The sequence below is a fragment of the Daphnia carinata genome, chromosome 9 (assembly GCF_022539665.2).
Source record: "Daphnia carinata strain CSIRO-1 chromosome 9, CSIRO_AGI_Dcar_HiC_V3, whole genome shotgun sequence".
Taxonomy (NCBI): domain Eukaryota; kingdom Metazoa; phylum Arthropoda; class Branchiopoda; order Diplostraca; family Daphniidae; genus Daphnia; species Daphnia carinata.
In genome coordinates, this window is record NC_081339.1 from 3,084,921 (window position 1) to 3,104,341 (window position 19,421).

The following is a 19,421-nucleotide window of genomic DNA, read 5'->3' on the forward strand; positions in this document are numbered from 1 at the left end:
ATTAGAATGAACTGAATAAAAGCGAGAGAAAGCGATTGGTTGCAATCGTACCCAACGTCCTGGACCAATCTTCCATTGCAATTCTCTTGTTTGAGTTAACTATATATTCAAATTGTTTGGGCGAAGATTGATTGTACACACAGTCAAACAGAAACGTTCAACATTTTTTTTTTACAGATTGATGGGTTATATCACATGTTTTTAATGGACACTGAAGCTTAACAACTGTCATCCTCAATTTTACGTTCTTGTGGCATTGAAAATTGAATAAAAACAAGTTTCGATTGCAATTAAGTATAGAGAAGAGCGTATTTACACGTTAATTTCTTCAACTGATCTGGTGGCCTGACGATGAGTTGGCGCCGAATCGAACGATCGTTTTTCAATAGATTTTCTGTTGAACGGCAACGTGGCGCTTCGATCGTTCTCCTGGTTCAAAAACTGCATAAATTTGAATAGATTATTTGTCTTAAATGGTCCTGTATAAATAACCTAATTTGCCATTTGCATGCAGCTGTGCTAACCTGGTGATCGGGCGGAGGAGCTTTGATCGAAAACGGTGGAGGGGACGGAGCTCGTACGCTGGCCGCCATGTCGGAGACGACGTTGGTGGAGAGCGACAATGGCGGCCTCAGCGATGGTTGATGTGGGAAAATAGTTTGTGACGTGATGTCCGGATGACTACGTGGGTGCTGTTGACAATGGCTGATGACTAATTGACGCAGATCCGTCATCGACTCGGTCGATTCTGTCACCGCCCGGCTCTCGAGTTGGCCGTCTGACATTCTCTACGATTATCCATCATTTGTATTTTTTAATTCATTTAATTGCTTTATGGAAAAAGACTAAGTGTGTGTCTGCATATTCTTATTGAAATTCGATCGATGAACGCATTATGGCTAACGTGATATCGAAGGAAGACTTACTTGAATACTGTTCACTTCGTCGTTGCTATCGTCCCCGGCATGACGTTTGCATTGGCCGCATCGAGCACGTCGATAGATGGTCAAGAAGAGAATGAGGTTGACAATGAGCAGAATGTTGCCTAGCACCAAGATGATGCTGAGCGTCGCCTGATTGGTCCAGAAGCCAAAAATGAGTCGACTTTCACTCCCGACGCTGACCGTTGTCACGTTGTGGCTGTTGTTCACTGGCGCCGACACTGCCGGTGATGAGCCCGTCTCCGACGCCATTACGCTCGGATTCACCAACGCCCATTCTCCGCCAACTAATGTTATCGAAAGTACGAGCAAAAAATCAGGCCATGGAGTAGAGCTTCTTCATTGTTTGGATGAAACGTTCAATTTTATATTGGAGATTCTATTAAAAGTTATCGATTTACGAAGAAACGTTAGAAAAAAAAGAACAGAGGGATTTTAACCTTGGTCGCGAACAGACTGGGGATTTTTAGTTACCCTTCCCCAAACAAAGTTGTGTTTTTCTGGCTTTCTTTTTCTATTACCCTTTTTTTTGCGTTGAAGGGATGGGTAACAAAAAATGTTCTGCATCAGTTTCGAGATAATTTGAATAAAAATAATATGCATGTTTTTCTGGCTTTCTTTTTCTACTACCTTGTTTTTGTTTTTTTTTTGTGTTGAAGGGATGGGTAACAAAAAATGTTCTGCATATATTTCAAAAGAGGTGGGATGGGTACGGTAAAATGGATGCACAGTTTTTAGATTACTAATCCCTCGGTATTTCCCCCTCCACTACCCTTCGCGAGAGTTTCCAATGCTTTCTCATTCCTCGAATTGTTGAATATTTAAAACAAATGCTTAAAACCCCAAAAATAAAAAACATGGAATTTACATATTTAATTTGTCACAGGAGAAAGAAAGAAAAGGACACCTTTCCCCAAAATATGCAAATGTGCACAATGATATACTAATGATTCCATCTTACTATTTGTGGCCCTATAAACGTTATACAAGCATGCACAGTGTTTAGCGGTTAGTTTTCATCGTTCGGGAGTTTCTGCCCGAACTTTGTTGCGTGAAATGAAAACGTGGGAAGAAACATCTGGTGCTCCCCTCCCCTTCATATCTACAATCCTCTTTTCATCAAAATGTTGTAAATGCTTCGCCAAAAATAACTTTAGATGAACGTTGACAGGAATTTTACGTGAGAAAAAACGAATTCTACATCGTTAGCTTCTCTAACCTAACCATTTTCTTTTGTGTTTCTCCTTCTGTTGATTTGCGAATACATCAATCGTGCATAAATTCCGGTCGGCAGACAATCTCATTAATCGTTTTGATTGATTTATTAGTTTTGATTTGAAGAAAATATGACAATTATGGGATCAGTCAAATAGAATACGAAATTTGCATACGATTATGCAAATACGTGCTAGGGGTGTAATAAATACTGAACGAAGGCTTTTGCTCGTGAGAAAGTCTATTCACGCTTTTTACCTGATGACGTGTTGTTGATGGTCTTGTTTTGCAGGCTGCGTTGGAAGCTACTGGCGGAATTGTTGCACTCGACAATCGTTGCACTTGTGCCCGGCACGGAGTTCGGTGACGATGTCGACTCACGGTTGATTGACGTGTCATTGTTAACTGACCGGACGGTTCCTTGAATTATTCAAAGGGCCACGGGTCAATCATTTCGATTATTTACAGTGACTTGATCATTTCATACCGTCGTAGAACTGGTCAGCTGGCGTGTTGTGCTGTTCGAACGAGTGATGATTGGCAGACATTTCAGCGTTCGTGTTGTCGTTCGGTTGGTGTAACTGCGGGATCAGTTGCAGCCAAACCGCAATGGCATGCCCTCGATAATGGGTTTTCAGTTGGGCGTGCTGTTGTTGCTGTTGCATTCCTTTTGAAATCGTAATAACATCACACAGATAATGAAAAAGTTAGCCTTTTGGTTTTGTTGCGTAATGTAGTTACGATTAAACAACTTTGGTTTTTTTTTTTTTACGCAGTTCGTTTAAATCCACCGTGGGAAACGAGAAATTTCCAGCAATTTCTCGAGTTCCAGAAACAAAGTGGGGGGGGGGGGGGAGAGGGGGGTGAGTACAAGTTTAGACTCGCCGGAATAACTTTTGTTATTGAACTTGAACAACGCAGTAAAACTTTGTGAATGAACGGTCCAAAACTCTGATTCAATCTTAACATTTAACTGGCGCATAATCAATTTTGCTTTAGCTCCACCGATCAATGTCTCGCAAATAACAATAGAAATAAAAATCTTTTTCTAAGCAATTGCGGTTGATATCTCGTAATATTATTCATAAAATTATAGAATTCTTTTATTTTTTTACTCGGAAAGAGAGCTCACCAAATACCATGTAGTACTGCGAGTGCAAGTTGAATGGCTCCCAACGGAGTTTGGATCGGGGCATCAGTTCGCCTTTGCTCCCGATCTCTAAATTAGGATCCCTACGAAAAAATGGAACGACAATGAAATGTGGGCTTAGTTTCGTTCAGATCTTGTTTCTCCCTTAACATCGTTAACAACTCAAATCATATAGTTTTCTTTTCTTTCTCGTAATGACACAGAGACTTGCCCAGTGCTGGCGAACGCCGCTAGAAACGGGAGCAGTTGGGATGATATTTTCGGTTCCTTAACGGCCTCTGTCGTGTTAGTGGCGATGTGGCTTGACACCTCGTTACCATTCGAGTCGGGTCCTGAAGCTCCGCTAACAGTGGCGTCCAATTGTAAAGCTTCAAGTTCGTCTCCCGTGACGCTTCCTAGACGCTGTTTGATTGTTTTCAGAAATAGATTAGTCGTAATTTTTTCTAATTAATATTACAATAATTGCAAAGATGATTGGATACGCGAAAAAAATAAAGAAGGTTGGCGTCATCGTTAGCGATGCAGCTGTGATTGACGTTGATGCATTTCATCATACGTTACAGAAAAACACGAACGTTCTTATAAGGCAGAAATCATTTAATTCAATTATTTGTTATCTGGTTAAGCTGTGCTATTTTCGTGATGGATCGCAAGACGTCGGCTGCACGCCCATCGCGAAAAAACAAACAAACAATGGGTCGCATTCTGCTTTCTTGATTTATGTATTTTCGCACTTAGTTAAGCCTTTTTGATGGATGATATCTCTTTTTATCCTTCACCACAATCTATTTGGCCCTACCCCCATTCGAATCGTAAACACTTTCAAGAGTCATACAAAAAACAATTCAATAATATACGTACGTGATATTCTGATTGGTCAGCATCTTGGAGCTGATCGTGAAGGACGGGCTGAATGGTCCCAATCTGTCCCTGGTAATGGTAGAAGAAGGTACCGGAAGGGTTGGTCGATCGCTGGGCGTGCAGGTGAACGACGTGCATCAATGGCGCAACCACAAGTCCGTCACTCAGCGCCAACGAAAGACTGTCCCTCATCGATAAATCATCCAGGGCTAAAGGACGATCCCAATCCGTGTACTCGTTGCTGCATTTTTTTACGATTGAAATTGAAGAATCGCCTTGTGTTCTTACTAATATGAGCTCTTACCTTAAGACGTAAAATATTTCGTTGAGATGATACTGGTAAAAGTTGCGGATCAAAGTCCGCAGAGTCCTGTCCCTTTTGTCTTCTGTTATGCCATTCCGCAGATCAGCATCGCTGCGGATACAAAAGGCATTTGACGTCAGTTCAAAAAAAAAATGTGCAACGTACGGAATTAGAAACATCCGGGTGACATTCAAGATCAGTGGCAGACGTGCAGCACCACTTTGACATTAATTATGTTGTCAGCTATACTCTAAATCGAATACGCTGAACCCCATCGATTGAAATCATTTAAGCTTGTAGCGGTTGATTGATATGCATTTGGAACAACTGCGAGAAGCGGATCTAATACAGTGAAACAAATTGAAACTCGTTTCAGGATGGAGCTGTTTTTCGTGTCCCCCGACCCAGTTTACTATGTCGAGCGCAGCAAAACAAATGATCATTTTATGCTGGCAACATATCCCCCCCCCCCCACTTTGCCGACGTCTATTCACGTCTTTCGGCTCCTTTTCATTATTTCCGTGAGACGAGCACAAAACGACGCGCAAGCAACAAAACCCGACAAATGTCTGGCATCTCTCTCTCTATAAATCCAGTAGCCGAGCACGTACATTTGCATGTTACGCAATCCTTGTATGCGTATTCCCAATTGGTTGGAACAGTGAAAAAGGTTGATGATTGAATCCAAAAAATACATAAATAAAGCTCCTGCGGGACTTGACGCAGATTTTCACGTATATCGAATTCAAGTTTCAAAATGCTGCAGGGGGCTGTTTGTGGGTGTGTATACAGGCGTGGTTACTTTTCCAACGCTTGGTGAATTGAATTGTCGTTAGTACGTTGCCTTCATTTGATTATATCGTATACACACATTCGACGAATTGACGTGATTCGCTGAGCTCGGTTACAATCTTTACAAAGAGCCTTGATTATGAGGCATGTTCTTTGTTGGATGTCAGTTCAATCAAAAATGTATAGCAGGAAATCGATGAATTTTGCCCTTTAAATATCAGGATATCAATTGCCAACGCGAGTTCTTAATAAATCGGGTTTTAACAATACGCATTCATTTTCCAGATACGGATAAAAACGTTGGCGTAAATCAATTTTTAAAAAATAATGAAACTTACCCAGTATAGCGATAACTTTCGACGGAGGTCACTCCCGCGACGAGCGAAATGCGTGCGAAATCCTCACTGGACGTTTGCATGGCGTGAAGTGGGTCGACGGCGACGATGCCAGCGCCATCGATGAACGGGGCAAAGGTGGCACAAAATCGGGGAGTCTCCGGAAGACGAACGGCCATCAGCGAATCGAGCGGTACCTTGCGAAGGCAATCGCCAATGTCGGCCAAACTCATCTGTTCAGTGCTTCCCTGCGATTTGCCGAACGGTTCGCACCCCATCTGACGGGCCACTTCTGCTTTCAACTTGCCCGCCTGAGGGTTCAGAGCCCACGGACTCAACGCCGAGCCGGACATGAGCACAACCCGCTGGAACAGTCCTATACATTTTGTTTTTAATATGAAAGACAAAATGAAATACGTGGAAGTGTACAGTGTTGCCATGCGTAGTTGGAATATTCGAAATGAGCTCGCGCGGGATGTGAAAGAATATCAATTTAATATGCATCTGCGTACACTCAACTGCGTTCGTTCAACTTGATATGTTTTGGCGTACTCTGTAATCGGATTGGCGGCAAGCTGGCCCCTCGTCGAAGCCAAAAATTGGGGGAAAATAATGTTCGTTTTTTAAAAGATTATTTTTTGACACCTTTCTTCCATTGGTAGCAAAATCGGTTTCATTTTCTTTTTTTCGCTACTGAAAAATGAAGTTGATTTGCCAACTTTTTCTTTCTACTTCAGTTTCCAATACCTGGAAATTACGTGCCGGAAATAAAAGGAAGGAACAAAGATTTAAAAAAAAAAAAAGGCCTATCGATATTTTTTTTATCCGCGTATAGCACTCGATGACACAACTGGGAATCGAGTAAAAAGAAGAAGAAGAAAAAGAAGCTTTCTTTTTTTCTTTTTATAGAGAAGTTGTCAATAGTAATAGCCTAGTGCCTATGGAAGCTCATCAGCGACGCGTTCCAGCGTGAAAATCGATAGCGTGGGGATGACGGTGGATAACGTCAACGGGGACATTGGGCTGTGTGCGTTTTTATTCCACATTGAAAAAGAAAAACCCAAAACGAAGAGTGTCGTTGAACAAGTGCTACACATATTTTCAGTTGGGGACTTAACTCGGCTGTTCCCCGCTAACAGCTTGATTCACGCGGATTACCGCAAGGCATTTAAACGATTTCTTCCACCTTTGTGCCCGAAAACATTCGGGAACCGCAAAACGAATCGGGAGGAGGGGTTGCCAAGCGCTGGCCATCCGCAAACTAAAAAAACGCCAACGGACATTTTGCAAAACAGTTAGTTTAGCATTAGCGTAAATCCCGGGGCTGTTATTTCATGTGGGGAGGGAGAGAGAGAGAGAGAAGAGTGCATGCGAATATAGCTATAGCTCTCTAGCGCATTCAATTTTTGCAAAAATAATTGGTTTCATTAGAGCAGAGCGGCGAGGCTCCAGTTCGTCTCGTGTATGTTGCGCTTTTTTTTTTTTTTGTTTGTTCCGGTTTAATGAAGCTGAAAAACTAGACGCCTCACGCTCACCCGCCAAAAGAAAGGCGTCGTGCAGATTAGAGAGAAATTGTGCAGAAACGGGGAGTTTTCGCCATGATCCTGTCGTTTTAGCGATGGGTGGATTATTCTGCTGTCAAACACCGTCACTATTTTTTTGGATTTTCTTTATACATTAAATGAAAGAGACAAATTTGATTGCATCATAACGGCTGTTGTCATATCCAGGCATTCCCCTCAGTTGCGTAACGTGTCATTTGCATCGGTGGCTTCGCGCTAGCCGAGTGAAAGGAATGCGTTAATGAATACATTCCGATAAACCCATTTAAAAAAAATTATTACCTCACAACATTATCGATTTTATAAGTTAAAAAAAAAAAAAAAAGACTAAACCTTGTTCATTTTGATTTTTCTTATATAATTGCATAACATTGTATCGGTTTTTACGATAAAGCAGTCCCGGTCTACAATGTTCGTTTATACGAATACTATTACGTTAGCATTTTAATGGATTTCAGATGCATTCGTGTGCAGAAAAATAGCGTGGGATGTTGTATCCTCCAGCATTGTAATCCTTTATACAATCGACCACGCAAAACTTGCAAGTTTTTTTTTTTTTTCTGCTGATGCCAGTCTTCCTATCTCTCGAATTCGCGGAAAAGATAATCTCACGAAAACTGAGGCCGCATCTAATTTTCCTACATCAGGATTTATTTTCCGTTTGCAATCCAATAATTCGTGCTAACCTACAACCGACAGTTCTCAGCAAAAAGGTGAAACTCTTTTACTCATAGTTGAACGAGTTGATGCAGTTAGAATAAAAACTATAAAATAGTTTCTACAAAAGGTAGTATAGCTTTTCTTACGATTTGCATAGCGGAGGGTACGATCAAGAAACATCGTCGGATAAAAAGGAAAACACTTGAGACGAATCGAAAGCCATCGTTACGTACAAATATATGGGGGCTGCTAAAATCTGCTGAAGCGCAAAGAGAGAGAAAAAAGAATGCGAACAAAATTCATAGAATAACAGTGAGAGAGAGAGAGAAGCATGTCACGCTTATATTGTTCGGCTTTGATTGAATCAGTCGTCGGCTCGAAAAAGCACACTCAGTTTCCATAAAACAGAATATAAAGCCCGCCTCCGCTCGACGTCCAGGAAGTCTGCTTCCCCAGTTGCCGAATATTTACACGCGCACGTCACAGAGAAAACGAAGGCGGGCCATTGTGAATAAAAAAAAAAAAAGGACTTGGAGCTAACAGTCAACATCGAGATATATATTTACATATATTGTTTACTAAATACTTAAAACCAAAAAGTTTTCATTCTATATTGGGATTATGGTTTCCTTTCATCTTCTTCTTTTTGAAGAGAATTTTGTTTTGTTTTTGCGCACTTGGTCTTACTTCTTTTTTTTTTTTTTTTGGACAAAGTTGTTGGACGTTCCCAAACTTTTATTGTCGTATATGTAAGTTTATTTTATTATTTTTTTTTTTTTTTGTATGCTTTGAGAAAGTAGAGAGACCTACCCTACAAGGCTAAACATTGGGAGAACTTTAGCGTCGTATAACTGGGTGGTATGCGATTGAGCAAGCCAATCCCCAGTTAGCGATTAGAGACGTCACAAAAGACTTGGGCTGTAGATAGAAAAATGCTGCACACGAAATCCACCAGCAGCTCCGACTTGCGTTCCGACATAAAGCTAACGCCGTAATACAGCTAGATGACGCGTAATATTAATGTTTTTTTTTTTAAATCTAAAATAGAAGAAAGAAAGAAAGAAAAGATGTCATGTACAGAACGTGTGCGTATTGGCCGCGTTCGCTTTTGAATAACGACTGCGTGACCCGCAAAAGAAAAGAAGAGTCTCTTATATTCAGCTTCGTTTTTTTTTTTTTGGCCATGAATATCTAATGCCGTCTCGTCATTGCCGCACTCTGTAAACTTTTCCTATGTGTAGCCTGAAGACGTTTCCGTTTCTTTTCTGATGTGCATCTAATCAAAATCGAACGAAAGGAGAAGGAGAAGGGGGGGGGGGGGCTGTACGGTTCGAAGAAAAGAAGAAGTGAGTGTGTGATAGGCCTTATCCGATGTATAGAAACCCGAAGATGCACAGTAACTACAGACAACGACATGGAAATGATTAGAAGAGAAAACAAAAATAGGAATATGGAGATATGAACATACAGACGAGCTTCCCGTACGGATATAACTTAAGCCAATCAACGCCTCTCCGTATGGTACGTTGAAAATAGAAGAATAACAATCTCGATTTATTTTTTTTAAAGTGTTTTTCTTTCAAGTTTCACTTGTTTCTTGGCTTTTATACTTTATAAAAGCCATTCTCTAACAGACGATTTTTCGAGTCCCAACGGTACGAAGTTGTTTGATATTCATATTTCACAATGTGTGTAGCCAAACTTGTGCATTGTTTTAGAGTCCTGCGCCAATGCGTCTTTTGTGTGTCACAAACTTGGATTTATTTCGACGATAACTCCTTTTTCGCCAACTTGTGTGTACGCTGGTGCTTATCGCCGATACACTCCCAATGCTCTCCCTTCTCTATGTTTCTTTTCTTTTTGTTTATAAATTAAAAAGACAATGTGTCCTTCCACTGTGTGTATGTACCAACGAGTTTCTTCCCTTTCAACTATGACAAGAGTTTATCACCAAGAAAAAAGGGGGATGATGTGAAGAGTCCGATTCTATCGATCGATTTACGTACGGAGTGCTGACAAGTACTTTCCATCAATACCTATTTTGCTAAGGATTTTAGAAAAATCGTTGTGTATCGTATCAGCTACGTTTCGTAATCAGGCCAACAGTTTGGCCAGCGTTTGAAAGTCGAAAGATCAAACGGGTATGAGACTATGAGGAGGGATTTCGCAAAACACGTCGCCCCCCCCCCCCCAACAGCCATGAATCCAGTTAGACAGTTCATTTTCCAGTTCGATTGGCTGGCGGAGACGCAATGTTTTGTTTTCATCGCCCAGTTTGATATTTGTCTAAATCTTTTTCTGGTTCGGTTTGTTTTTATGATGTCAAAATGTCAGATGTATACGGACATCATTTTGTTTTTTGTTTTTTTTTGCTGTCAGTTTCTATTTCGGAGCCATAATCGCAGGGACGCTGTCGAGTCTTGACAGATCGATGACAGGCAAAGAAAAGATCCTTTCAGTTCGTCGGCAGGATATTATATTTCAACGTTTTTTTTTTCTTTCTTTCTTACTTTCTTCACAAAAGAATTAGAGAGTCTATTTTTGCAAGCATCCCTCCTTCGTTTTTTTTTATTATTATTCCCCTATCTGATGTCGAGCCATTTGGCTGGGCGCAACCGGAATACAACAGAACTGTTCGTAGATCTATAGAACGGAAGCTTTCTTGTCGTTCAAGACATCAAGCCATCTGAAACTTCATTTTGGCTGCCAGATCATCAGCGAATTAGAGTCTGAATAAAACAAAAAAAGGCTTCTAAGGATTAAAACGTTGCCATATAATATCAATAATTGTCCTCTTAGACTGTTATATACTGTATATATTCCCTGTTATCAGACTAAAACCTCTTGTATTGTCTAAACTAGTATACTTAATACGCATTACACATGTTTAGAAAAAACAAAAAAAAACATTGCGTCACATCGCCCAATCGTTGTAATTATGAATAGGAAAGATTGGAGATGGCCCCTCGCTGCCAACGATCTTTCCTTGAAACCAAACAGGCCCAGCTATTTTCGTCGTGTAGAACCCGACTAAACCTCCATTACAGCTGATGGACTGCTATCTGTGTATCTAAAGGCCATAACTTTGATATTCCCGAAGATAGGAGAGCTGCTCACACACACACACACTAGGGATCAGAGTGGGGGGGAGAGACGGAGAAATCGATAATGCCACGTTAACCATTCGTACATACGAGACTGGTGGTCAATGTCGGCACACACAAAAAGGGCGACCAATATTTTCTAAAGGACACACACACACAAAAAAGTGCAATAGACGGTTATAAGAATGAAGCCAACTTACCGGCTGCTATTGGCGAGATCATGAGAAGATTGACGAGAGCGGCACCCGTTCCATGGCCACTTAACGTGACACGACCGGCATCGCCACCGAAAACGCCAATATTGTCCTTTGACCATAGCAGGGCCGCCACTTCAAAATTGCGCAGACAATAATAAATAATGAGCGGGAATATTATACCAGGGCCAATGATCTTTTTTTTTCTCCGACTTACTGATATCCAATAAGCCGTAATTGCCCTGCGTTGGAATGGCACTTTTGCTCTTGCCACGGACATGGCCCGGCGTTGGACTAGCCGCCGTCTGCAGGAATCCTAATAACAAACGATGACGTCACAAATGTTATTCTTTATTTTAGAACATAGTCTCTTTTTCCATCATTTATTTCGATTGCGTACTTTCGGAATCATTTTTATTCAAAGTGGACTTTGAAATGGGTCGTTTACAATCAAATGGCTTCCTATTTAGAGTTAGGAGGTGGGGAGGATATCAAGTACGAAATGTGTGCAGAAAAATCAATGAGGTATCGTTTTACCAAATGGCAGATGAATGGTAATTTTTTTTTTGTATTACCTAGAATGCCGAGACGGTAGTTGAGGGTGACGACAATCATCCGACTCTTGGAAGCCAGCAGTCCGCCGTCCATCAAGTGCCCGGCGCCCCAACTGTACGACTCGCCGTGAACGAGCACCATGACGGCCAGCGATGCTGGCGTCGTTGTTCCACCTCCGACAAAGCCTGGAATCGTATTTTGCTTATTTTTACAATGCAATTTTCGTTTGTTATTTAAAACAAGCCGTTTGGACATGAAAAATGAATTTAATTCAGTTAACTTAAGTTTAGGGTTTTTTAGAAAAATTATTTTTTTACTTTAGCAAAGTCAATTGAATTTGTCGTGTAAGCGCACGAAGTTCGAAGCAACATCGTTGATGCTCCATCTTTTTCAAATATCTTACATCATGAAATTCAATTCACTGAATATATTGAATTGATGTGAATGGATGGAAAGGGGGGGGGGGAGGGTAAGCGGGTACGTTTTTCCTATAGACAAAACATTTCCGAAGCTTCTCTTCTCTATCACCAGCTTCTTTTGTTCTTCAATTTCATCGGCGGAGGCAGGGTTATGATTGGATTACAAAACAGAAGGTACTCGAATGTCTGACCATTGTTCTAAAATAATCGCAGACAAGGTGAATCTAGCCCATACACACACGCACACACACAAAAAAACTCATTTCAAAATCAGGCAGGCAAAAGAGCTGATTGCGCTGTTGAAATGATCGCTGTATGAAACCTGTCTGATCAATAGCCTCTTCTCAATCCAAATAAAAAAAGAAAAGGGACAGATTAAGAATGAGAGCTTGCATATAGGAACGATAGTGATGATTGGTAAGATATTTATCGCGCATAAAGTACACGCGCGGACTGATCACATGAAGTTCACGGACTGTAATCAAGTTGGATGTGTTCCCTCTCTCTGAATCGCCCTTTGCAGTTGACGGAGGCACTTTGCTAGTGTTTGTCACGTTCTCTATACCACGTATTTCAATCAGTCGAGTTTGCCTCTTTTCAGTCCACATCGTTCTATATACGAAGAAAACGTAAAGTGGTCAAGTGGGTTAACGAACGTGACGCATATAACAGCTCATGCTCGGGTGTAATATTCATGGACCAAACTTATGAACGACAGCCAACACCCACACACACTGCAACTGTATATACACAGAGTGTACGCGGAGAAAAGCCACGCCTTTGGCCTGTTGTAATTAGACTGTCGGACGGAGGTGTCGGGGGGGGTGCCTTGCCATCGTTTGAATCAAAGTGACGAAACGTCTCAAAAGCGTCGGTCTACTTGCATATTCATCTTATTGATCACTCAATTATGTACCGAGAAAGAGCATGATAATTATCAGGGGTAGGCGAGTTCTACCTTTTGGGACTCTTGCTATTTACCAACGAGCTCCTCGGCACAAAAAAAAAAAAAATTTAATTACGACAGAAGAGTATTAAATAATAAAAGAAAAAAGACGAACCTTCGGAAGGAGCGTAGACGTTGAGATAGAGGCAGTCTTCACTTTGATTGGCCAACATAAGCTGCATCCTTTTCAGTTGATAGTAGCGAGCTCGGGGCATCGTCTCCAAACTGGCAGTTCTGCGTGAAGTAATTTCTTGATATCAATCGAATTCTCGGTTATTTCCATAGAAACTTAATAGCCAACGTGCATACTAAAAAATACCAACACGATCGTATATATAGCAAGCACACCGGGCCACACACACAAATTGATGGCCAATAGCCAACGGGGAGGGGTATACTCGTACCCCAAATGCTTGATTGCTAACAGTTTAGCAGCTATTACTGCCTTACAATTTCAAGCATAGGGAAAACGAAAAGAAGATTGGACCACCATTCAACTCGGCGTTTTATGTGTCGTGGCAAATCACTTCGGGCCTCACCAATCGTTACGTGACAAAAGAGACCGAACGATCAACGCGTTGGTGCGAGTGACATTTCGATTTATTTCGTACAAACGTTTAAGAATCAATTCTTGAAAGAAACAAACACGAGATTGGGTTCGGCGAGTATACCGAAGAAAGTACGGAGTGCTGTTCGTTTTATCGTAATTTCAAACGTACACCAGTGTTGTTGTTTTCGTGTGGAGCTTTTAAGAGATCGATCCCTCGGACCTTATGGCACTTGGAAATACGGTATCTTTCTTGCGTGCAGTCTACACACTATAGTGTTAGCTTCCTCCCCCCCCCCTCGAGTATGCTATTGTCTTTCAGCGTCTCACTTTGTTTTTGCCCGTCTAAAATATGTAAGTACCTGTCATTTGAAAAACTTTGCAACTAGGCAAGAAGTGAAGCGTCCATGCCTATCTTTTTCTTTTGCAACGTTTTGCTATGAATCTCCTTAAAAAAGGAGAGAATGCTTTGGCATATTTATCAATGTTTTTGTTAAATAGCATTTTGCTAGTTAGTTTCAAGTTGCAAACATCCATTCCTTGCTTAGTTTTCTATGTCACAAAACGATGAAGGGAAAAAACTGTACGTAGTTTATAAGGAAAATATAAAGCTTTGATCTCTTTGAAAAAAAATAAAATAATAGCATCTATTCTACGAGTATATAAAAATACATTAATTAGTGAGACCAACCCACACAGACACAGACAAAAAAAAAAAAGGGCAGAAATCGATGATCATGTGCACCTGTTAGCCAAAGGAGGCAGCTGTTGAGGACAAGCCGGTGGTAGTGCGTTGGCTGGTCGAATACCCTGCCAAGGACCTGGGCTGGCTGGTGGCAAGTAACGCAACGGACCAACGGGCGCAGCGGCGTACGGGATTCCGAGAAAGGCCTCCACCGTTTTCTTGTTTCCGCCAGAATTGATGAATTTGCGATGACTCGCTGTGTGTATGGCACGCAAGGTAAAGTCAAGACTTCAGTCATTATCCAAAACTGATTACGATGCAACGCCGCGATTTTTGAGAAATTCAATTTGGACCATCTTATAAGCAACTCTATTTCAACGACGCTACCTTAAATCATTCAAATTGTATGCGAAAATAAAATATTTAGAGTGTTATACAGTTAACTATGATGCTCGGGGTGGCACAGTATTAAAACAAAGTTTGAAAGCACCGATGCGTGATGATTGTACGGAGGATGATATGGACCAGGAGGACACGTTCACGGATCTTACCTGGCGTAGTTGTAGTCGTTAGCGGTTGGCCGGAACTGCCGTACAGAGTCAATCCACGTAAGTTTCCATATTTAGTTCTGATCACTCGTCCGAAACCGGCTGACGTGGAGGGGATGGATGCTGCGCTGGCCCAGTTCATGGCCACTGGACAGCCGTGAAACGTGATCGATGCGATAACGAAGAGCAGCAACAGCTTGGCGCAAGAACGGACGCCATGGCTATCAGAGGCGGCCAGCAGCTTCATCGTTAACATCGCGCATCACTGGCGGCCACGGACACGGCACATCGATATGATCAGTTTAACGATAGGCACTATCTACGGATAGCAGCATCGAACTGGAACACGCAATCGGAGTCCTCGGTCGCCCACCACTTGTACTGTTTTTGAACTTGACCAACCAATCGTTCCGGGGACGGACAGCGTTACGTAACGGCAGCAAAATTCGGCTGAAATTGAAAAGGGAAATCGCATGAAATCGCTTGAATGCACTAAGATAAACCTATTATCGAGTTGGTATGAGGGAAATAAGGGAACGCGCCGCATTCTAGGAAAGAGTGTGTCGAATTTTAGTATTTCATGCCACGTTTTCTTCTGACGCTCGCCTATGAACTCTCAATTTCCATACATTAAACGTATTTCCTTTAGTTTTTTTTTTTTTTTTTTTTTGGATCCACATGAAAAAAAAATAAAATAAAATTGGGGATGCAGCTCTAAATGAATTGACATTGTCGAGACATGTCAGCCATGACTGAAGGCGAAAATTGGGTGAAGAAAAAGCTAAACCATTTCTTTCTTTTTTTTCGAGAATGGCTGCAAATGTATCCAAGGCGATTGGGGACAAATTCGCTGCAGATTATTACGAAATTTTCGCAGCCTTACTCAAAAAAAACGTAAGAGACTATTGATCGAATCGAAAGAAAAAGTCGCCACAATTTATTTATTTCCAGCATCCATTAAGATAATTACAGGCTATTAATTTGGGGATCTTAACAAAACAAAAAAACAAAAAACAAAAAAAAAACCAAAGAACAAAAGTAAAAATCTGCAGAGGGGAAAAACGAGCTCTTTTGTTCTTTTAGCATTCCGGCCGGACGCGTCTGCGAGCGCAGCAGCAGCGTGTTTTTACAATCAAGTTATAGATGTGGAGGCCATTCGTTTTAGTTGTTTGCCGCTGTCTGGCAGAAGCGAAATGAACTTCACGCTGATGGGGCCTGCAGGTCTTTATGCCGAGGGTGACTCCCGTTTTATGCTTCTAGCACTTGGCCTTTTATTTATGTTTATTTATATCATTGGGTATTTTTTTTTTCGGTGGGTGGGGGGTTGGGCGACTCGAGTAGGCGGAAATGAAAGTGCGCGGTTGTCTCTTCTTCCTCGTCTTTTGTGTTGCATCCGAGCTACATCTGATCGCTCTGCTACGCAATGGTCCCTAATTTCACAGCCCAAAAGGCCGTCCAAGTTATTCATTCAAAAACAGGCAAAGCAAAATTAAAAATCGGTCCCTTCCTCAGTTTTCACTTTCTTTTTTTTTTCAATCAAGAATGATGCGATTCATCTGCTTTTCGGCTCTGAACGGCCAATCGTTTTCGCTAAATAAAATGCCTCAGCCGATAAACCATTTTTTGCTGTTTCTTGGCTCGAGAACCGCAAAGTAATGAAAACGTTTGAGTGTCTCTTCTTTCCTTCGCGCGGCTCAAAGATATTGCTTCCGCATGTTTAAAAAAAAAAGGAAAAAAGAAAATAGAATGAATATAAATATAGAGGCGAGAGACTACATAGTGTATAAGGGACGAAAGCCTCGTTGTTGTGTCGACCCTCCACTGAATTTGCGATTGCCATTATTTCCTACCTGTCTTCGTCACGAACGATATTTATGACTGCGACAGCCTTTTTTTTTTTTTTTTTAATGAAACTCAACCGGAAAAAAAGAAGATTCACACTCTCTGTTCTATATAGCCATCTACATTTGCAACGTCGAAGACCTGCTGCATTAAAAAAAAAAAAAAAAATAGTAAAACAAAATCCTTCCGTGCGCCTGAGACCCGCGGGACAATGTGTTTTCCTTACCCGATAGGAATTTAGCAGGTAAAAAAAACACGGAAGATGCCAATAAAGAAATTCGAGTGCGAATGTTGATCACTGGGCAGTTCACGTTTCATCACTTCACACGGAACAAAGATTTCATGAAGTAATTGCGGTGTCGTCCGCGTAACTTTATAGTGCCATAAAAATGGGTGAAGCGCTTGCGGGAAGAGGCGCCAAGCAACTGGAAATATCACGAAAACAAATTGACAGTGAGGCTACTGGAGTCCCGCGAGCAGCTTGCATGACACATGCGCTGTTTCCATGAATGCCGCCCCGCTCGAGGACCTTGCAGGGCCTATAGCATTTAATGCAATACACAGTATAAGAGTAGGGGAGAAAGGGAATCGTATAGACACAACACGGAGAAGATTAAATATGTAACCATCAGCAATTCCTATGGTAGGCCGCTGAAAATGGTCGGTGCTTCTCTGAGAGAGATGAAGAGATCTCTCTTGAAAAAGTAAGTAGGCCAGGATCTTCAGCGCATAAGAAGATGGCGTACAGACCGAGATATTATTTATGTGACCGTGAAAAAAAAAAAATGTTGCATGTTCTTATATCCTAGGTTGGAAGGGCAGGAGCATTCTTATTGAAATAGACTGGCCGTGGAACGATATCATCGGCAGCCTTCCTTCCGGCCGGCTTATTCACAATATATATCCGATCTCTTCCAGCGTACATCTGTTTAATACAATTTGTCCCGAACAGATTTTTATTTCTTCTTTTTTTTTTTGAGTTCGAACAGCCTCGAGTTATTCTTTTTCTGAAAAACAGGTTTTTGTGTGTATGTGTGTGTGTGGGATTTCGGCGAATTCTTCCGAGTTATATAGGGAAAGCGTTCAAAACATGGCGCATGAAACGCAATGAATTTTGCTACGAAATTGTAATTTGACATCGATCGCACACACACATCAGCGACGAAAAAATATGCCGTTTTATTGGTACAAGGCAAATATGGCACCCGTTGCAAACATATGAATTATACATGGTGGCAATGAATTTGTGGGACAGGGTACGATAGGCCGTGATATGAAGCTGAGCTTGCCATTTCTCCGAGACACATCAGAAAAATAAATAAAAAATACCCATAGAAATGACGAATACATACGGCTATTATGAACCGTATGTATAGAGCGGCACTGTTACGTGACAATCAAATGGGAAAGAGGAAATAAAAGGCCTTGTCGTCTCCTCTTTTTTTTTCTTTAAAGATGTATCCGTTCCGAGCGGTCCGTTCGTGTTCTTTTGCACATATGTCTGTGTGGGGTAGTGTATCATTATTATGCAATATATCTCCACTTTATCTATCTCCAACCGACAGATTCCATTGATGTTCCGCTGGAGTGGCCCATCATTTTGCTGTGGAACACGCAAGCCTTTGTTTCGTCATATCGCACCAGCTGCGCTTGATTTGTTTTCATGTGATACAGCACTGTGATCGTAAAACGAAAAAAAAAAAAAGAGAACGGGCACGTCGTTCCCCATTTCCCAACACTTCGTTTCAAGGACCAGCGAGAGAGAGAGAGAGATATTGTTTGCTGTGTTCATCCTATATATAGTCCAGCATTCGTCCATTACCACTAACGCTGCCGCAGAGAGAGAGAGAGGACTGATGAGTTCTTTCAAATCGTCTCAGCCGCTGAAAGAGCAACAGTGAACACAGAAAACGTTTCCATTAATTCGGCTCTTGATTTGATAGTTTTTGCAAAGGATATAAGCTCTTTTGATCTGAATCCATATGCTATACGAAAATGCTAAACGCAATTTAAAATAGTTTGAAACTTTTTTGGGGGGCGAGCCATTAGGGAGAGGCGCTTGACAGATGCGTAATTATTCACCATCTCATCTAAATCTATCTCTATTAGAAAGATAAAGACGCACGCGTGTGTGTCAGCTCTTCCGTTTTGAGCGACACGCCGTCAATCGTCGGCTGATTGCATCGCCCTGATCTAATAAGAATGTGTTACTTGTGAAGCATCAGTTTGACGTGTGGAGCTGGCTTTCTTGAGAATTCCAATTTTGATCTATAAGAGGCGGACATTAAGTCTCTGCAATACACGATCGGCCCGGAATCAATGTACTGCACATAAACGGAACAGGCTTCGTAATAAGAAGTGCAACACGATGCCTGAAGAGCCAGTCGTCAGACAGCGAACAGAAGCACATTATTTTTTTTCAGGTAATATTACGCATTGAACTTTTAAGACCTCTCGAGAACCTTTTGTTTATAATCATCCCAGATTTAGGGCGTGGCTGCATAGTTCATCAACAGGTGACCTTTCCTTACTCTACACAATGCACGAATATTGAAACGTGTTTTCCTTCTTCCTTTAAACTTTAGTTGCCATCTGTAAATCAATGATGCAGATAGAGGGGATCGCCTAGGATATCGCTGCTTTCTACGCCATCTTACATGACAAGCGTACGAAATTTCGATTTCCAAGAATTTTTCACTTACATTTTTCAGATTCTTCGCAGAATAAACATAGTTTCAGCTTTTCCTCCATGTCCAGTTTG

The 19,421-nt window shown here is 41.4% G+C and overlaps 1 protein-coding gene across 1 annotated transcript; it reads right to left on the minus strand.

Moving 5' to 3' along the window:
* Positions 1-68: 68 nt before the first annotated feature.
* Positions 69-15,258, minus strand: LOC130688980 (neuroligin-1-like). The gene is made up of 16 exons (XM_057512001.2): positions 14,822-15,258; positions 14,331-14,526; positions 13,154-13,272; positions 11,694-11,858; positions 11,336-11,434; positions 11,125-11,253; positions 5,602-5,974; positions 4,472-4,582; positions 4,168-4,408; positions 3,518-3,708; positions 3,289-3,389; positions 2,644-2,823; positions 2,415-2,576; positions 927-1,228; positions 525-788; positions 69-441 (listed from the first exon to the last, which is right to left on the minus strand). The coding sequence occupies exons 1-16, from the start codon at positions 15,072-15,074 to the stop codon at positions 313-315; spliced, it is 3,015 nt and encodes a 1,004-aa protein (XP_057367984.1). The 5' UTR covers positions 15,075-15,258; the 3' UTR covers positions 69-312.
* Positions 15,259-19,421: the final 4,163 nt, after the last annotated feature.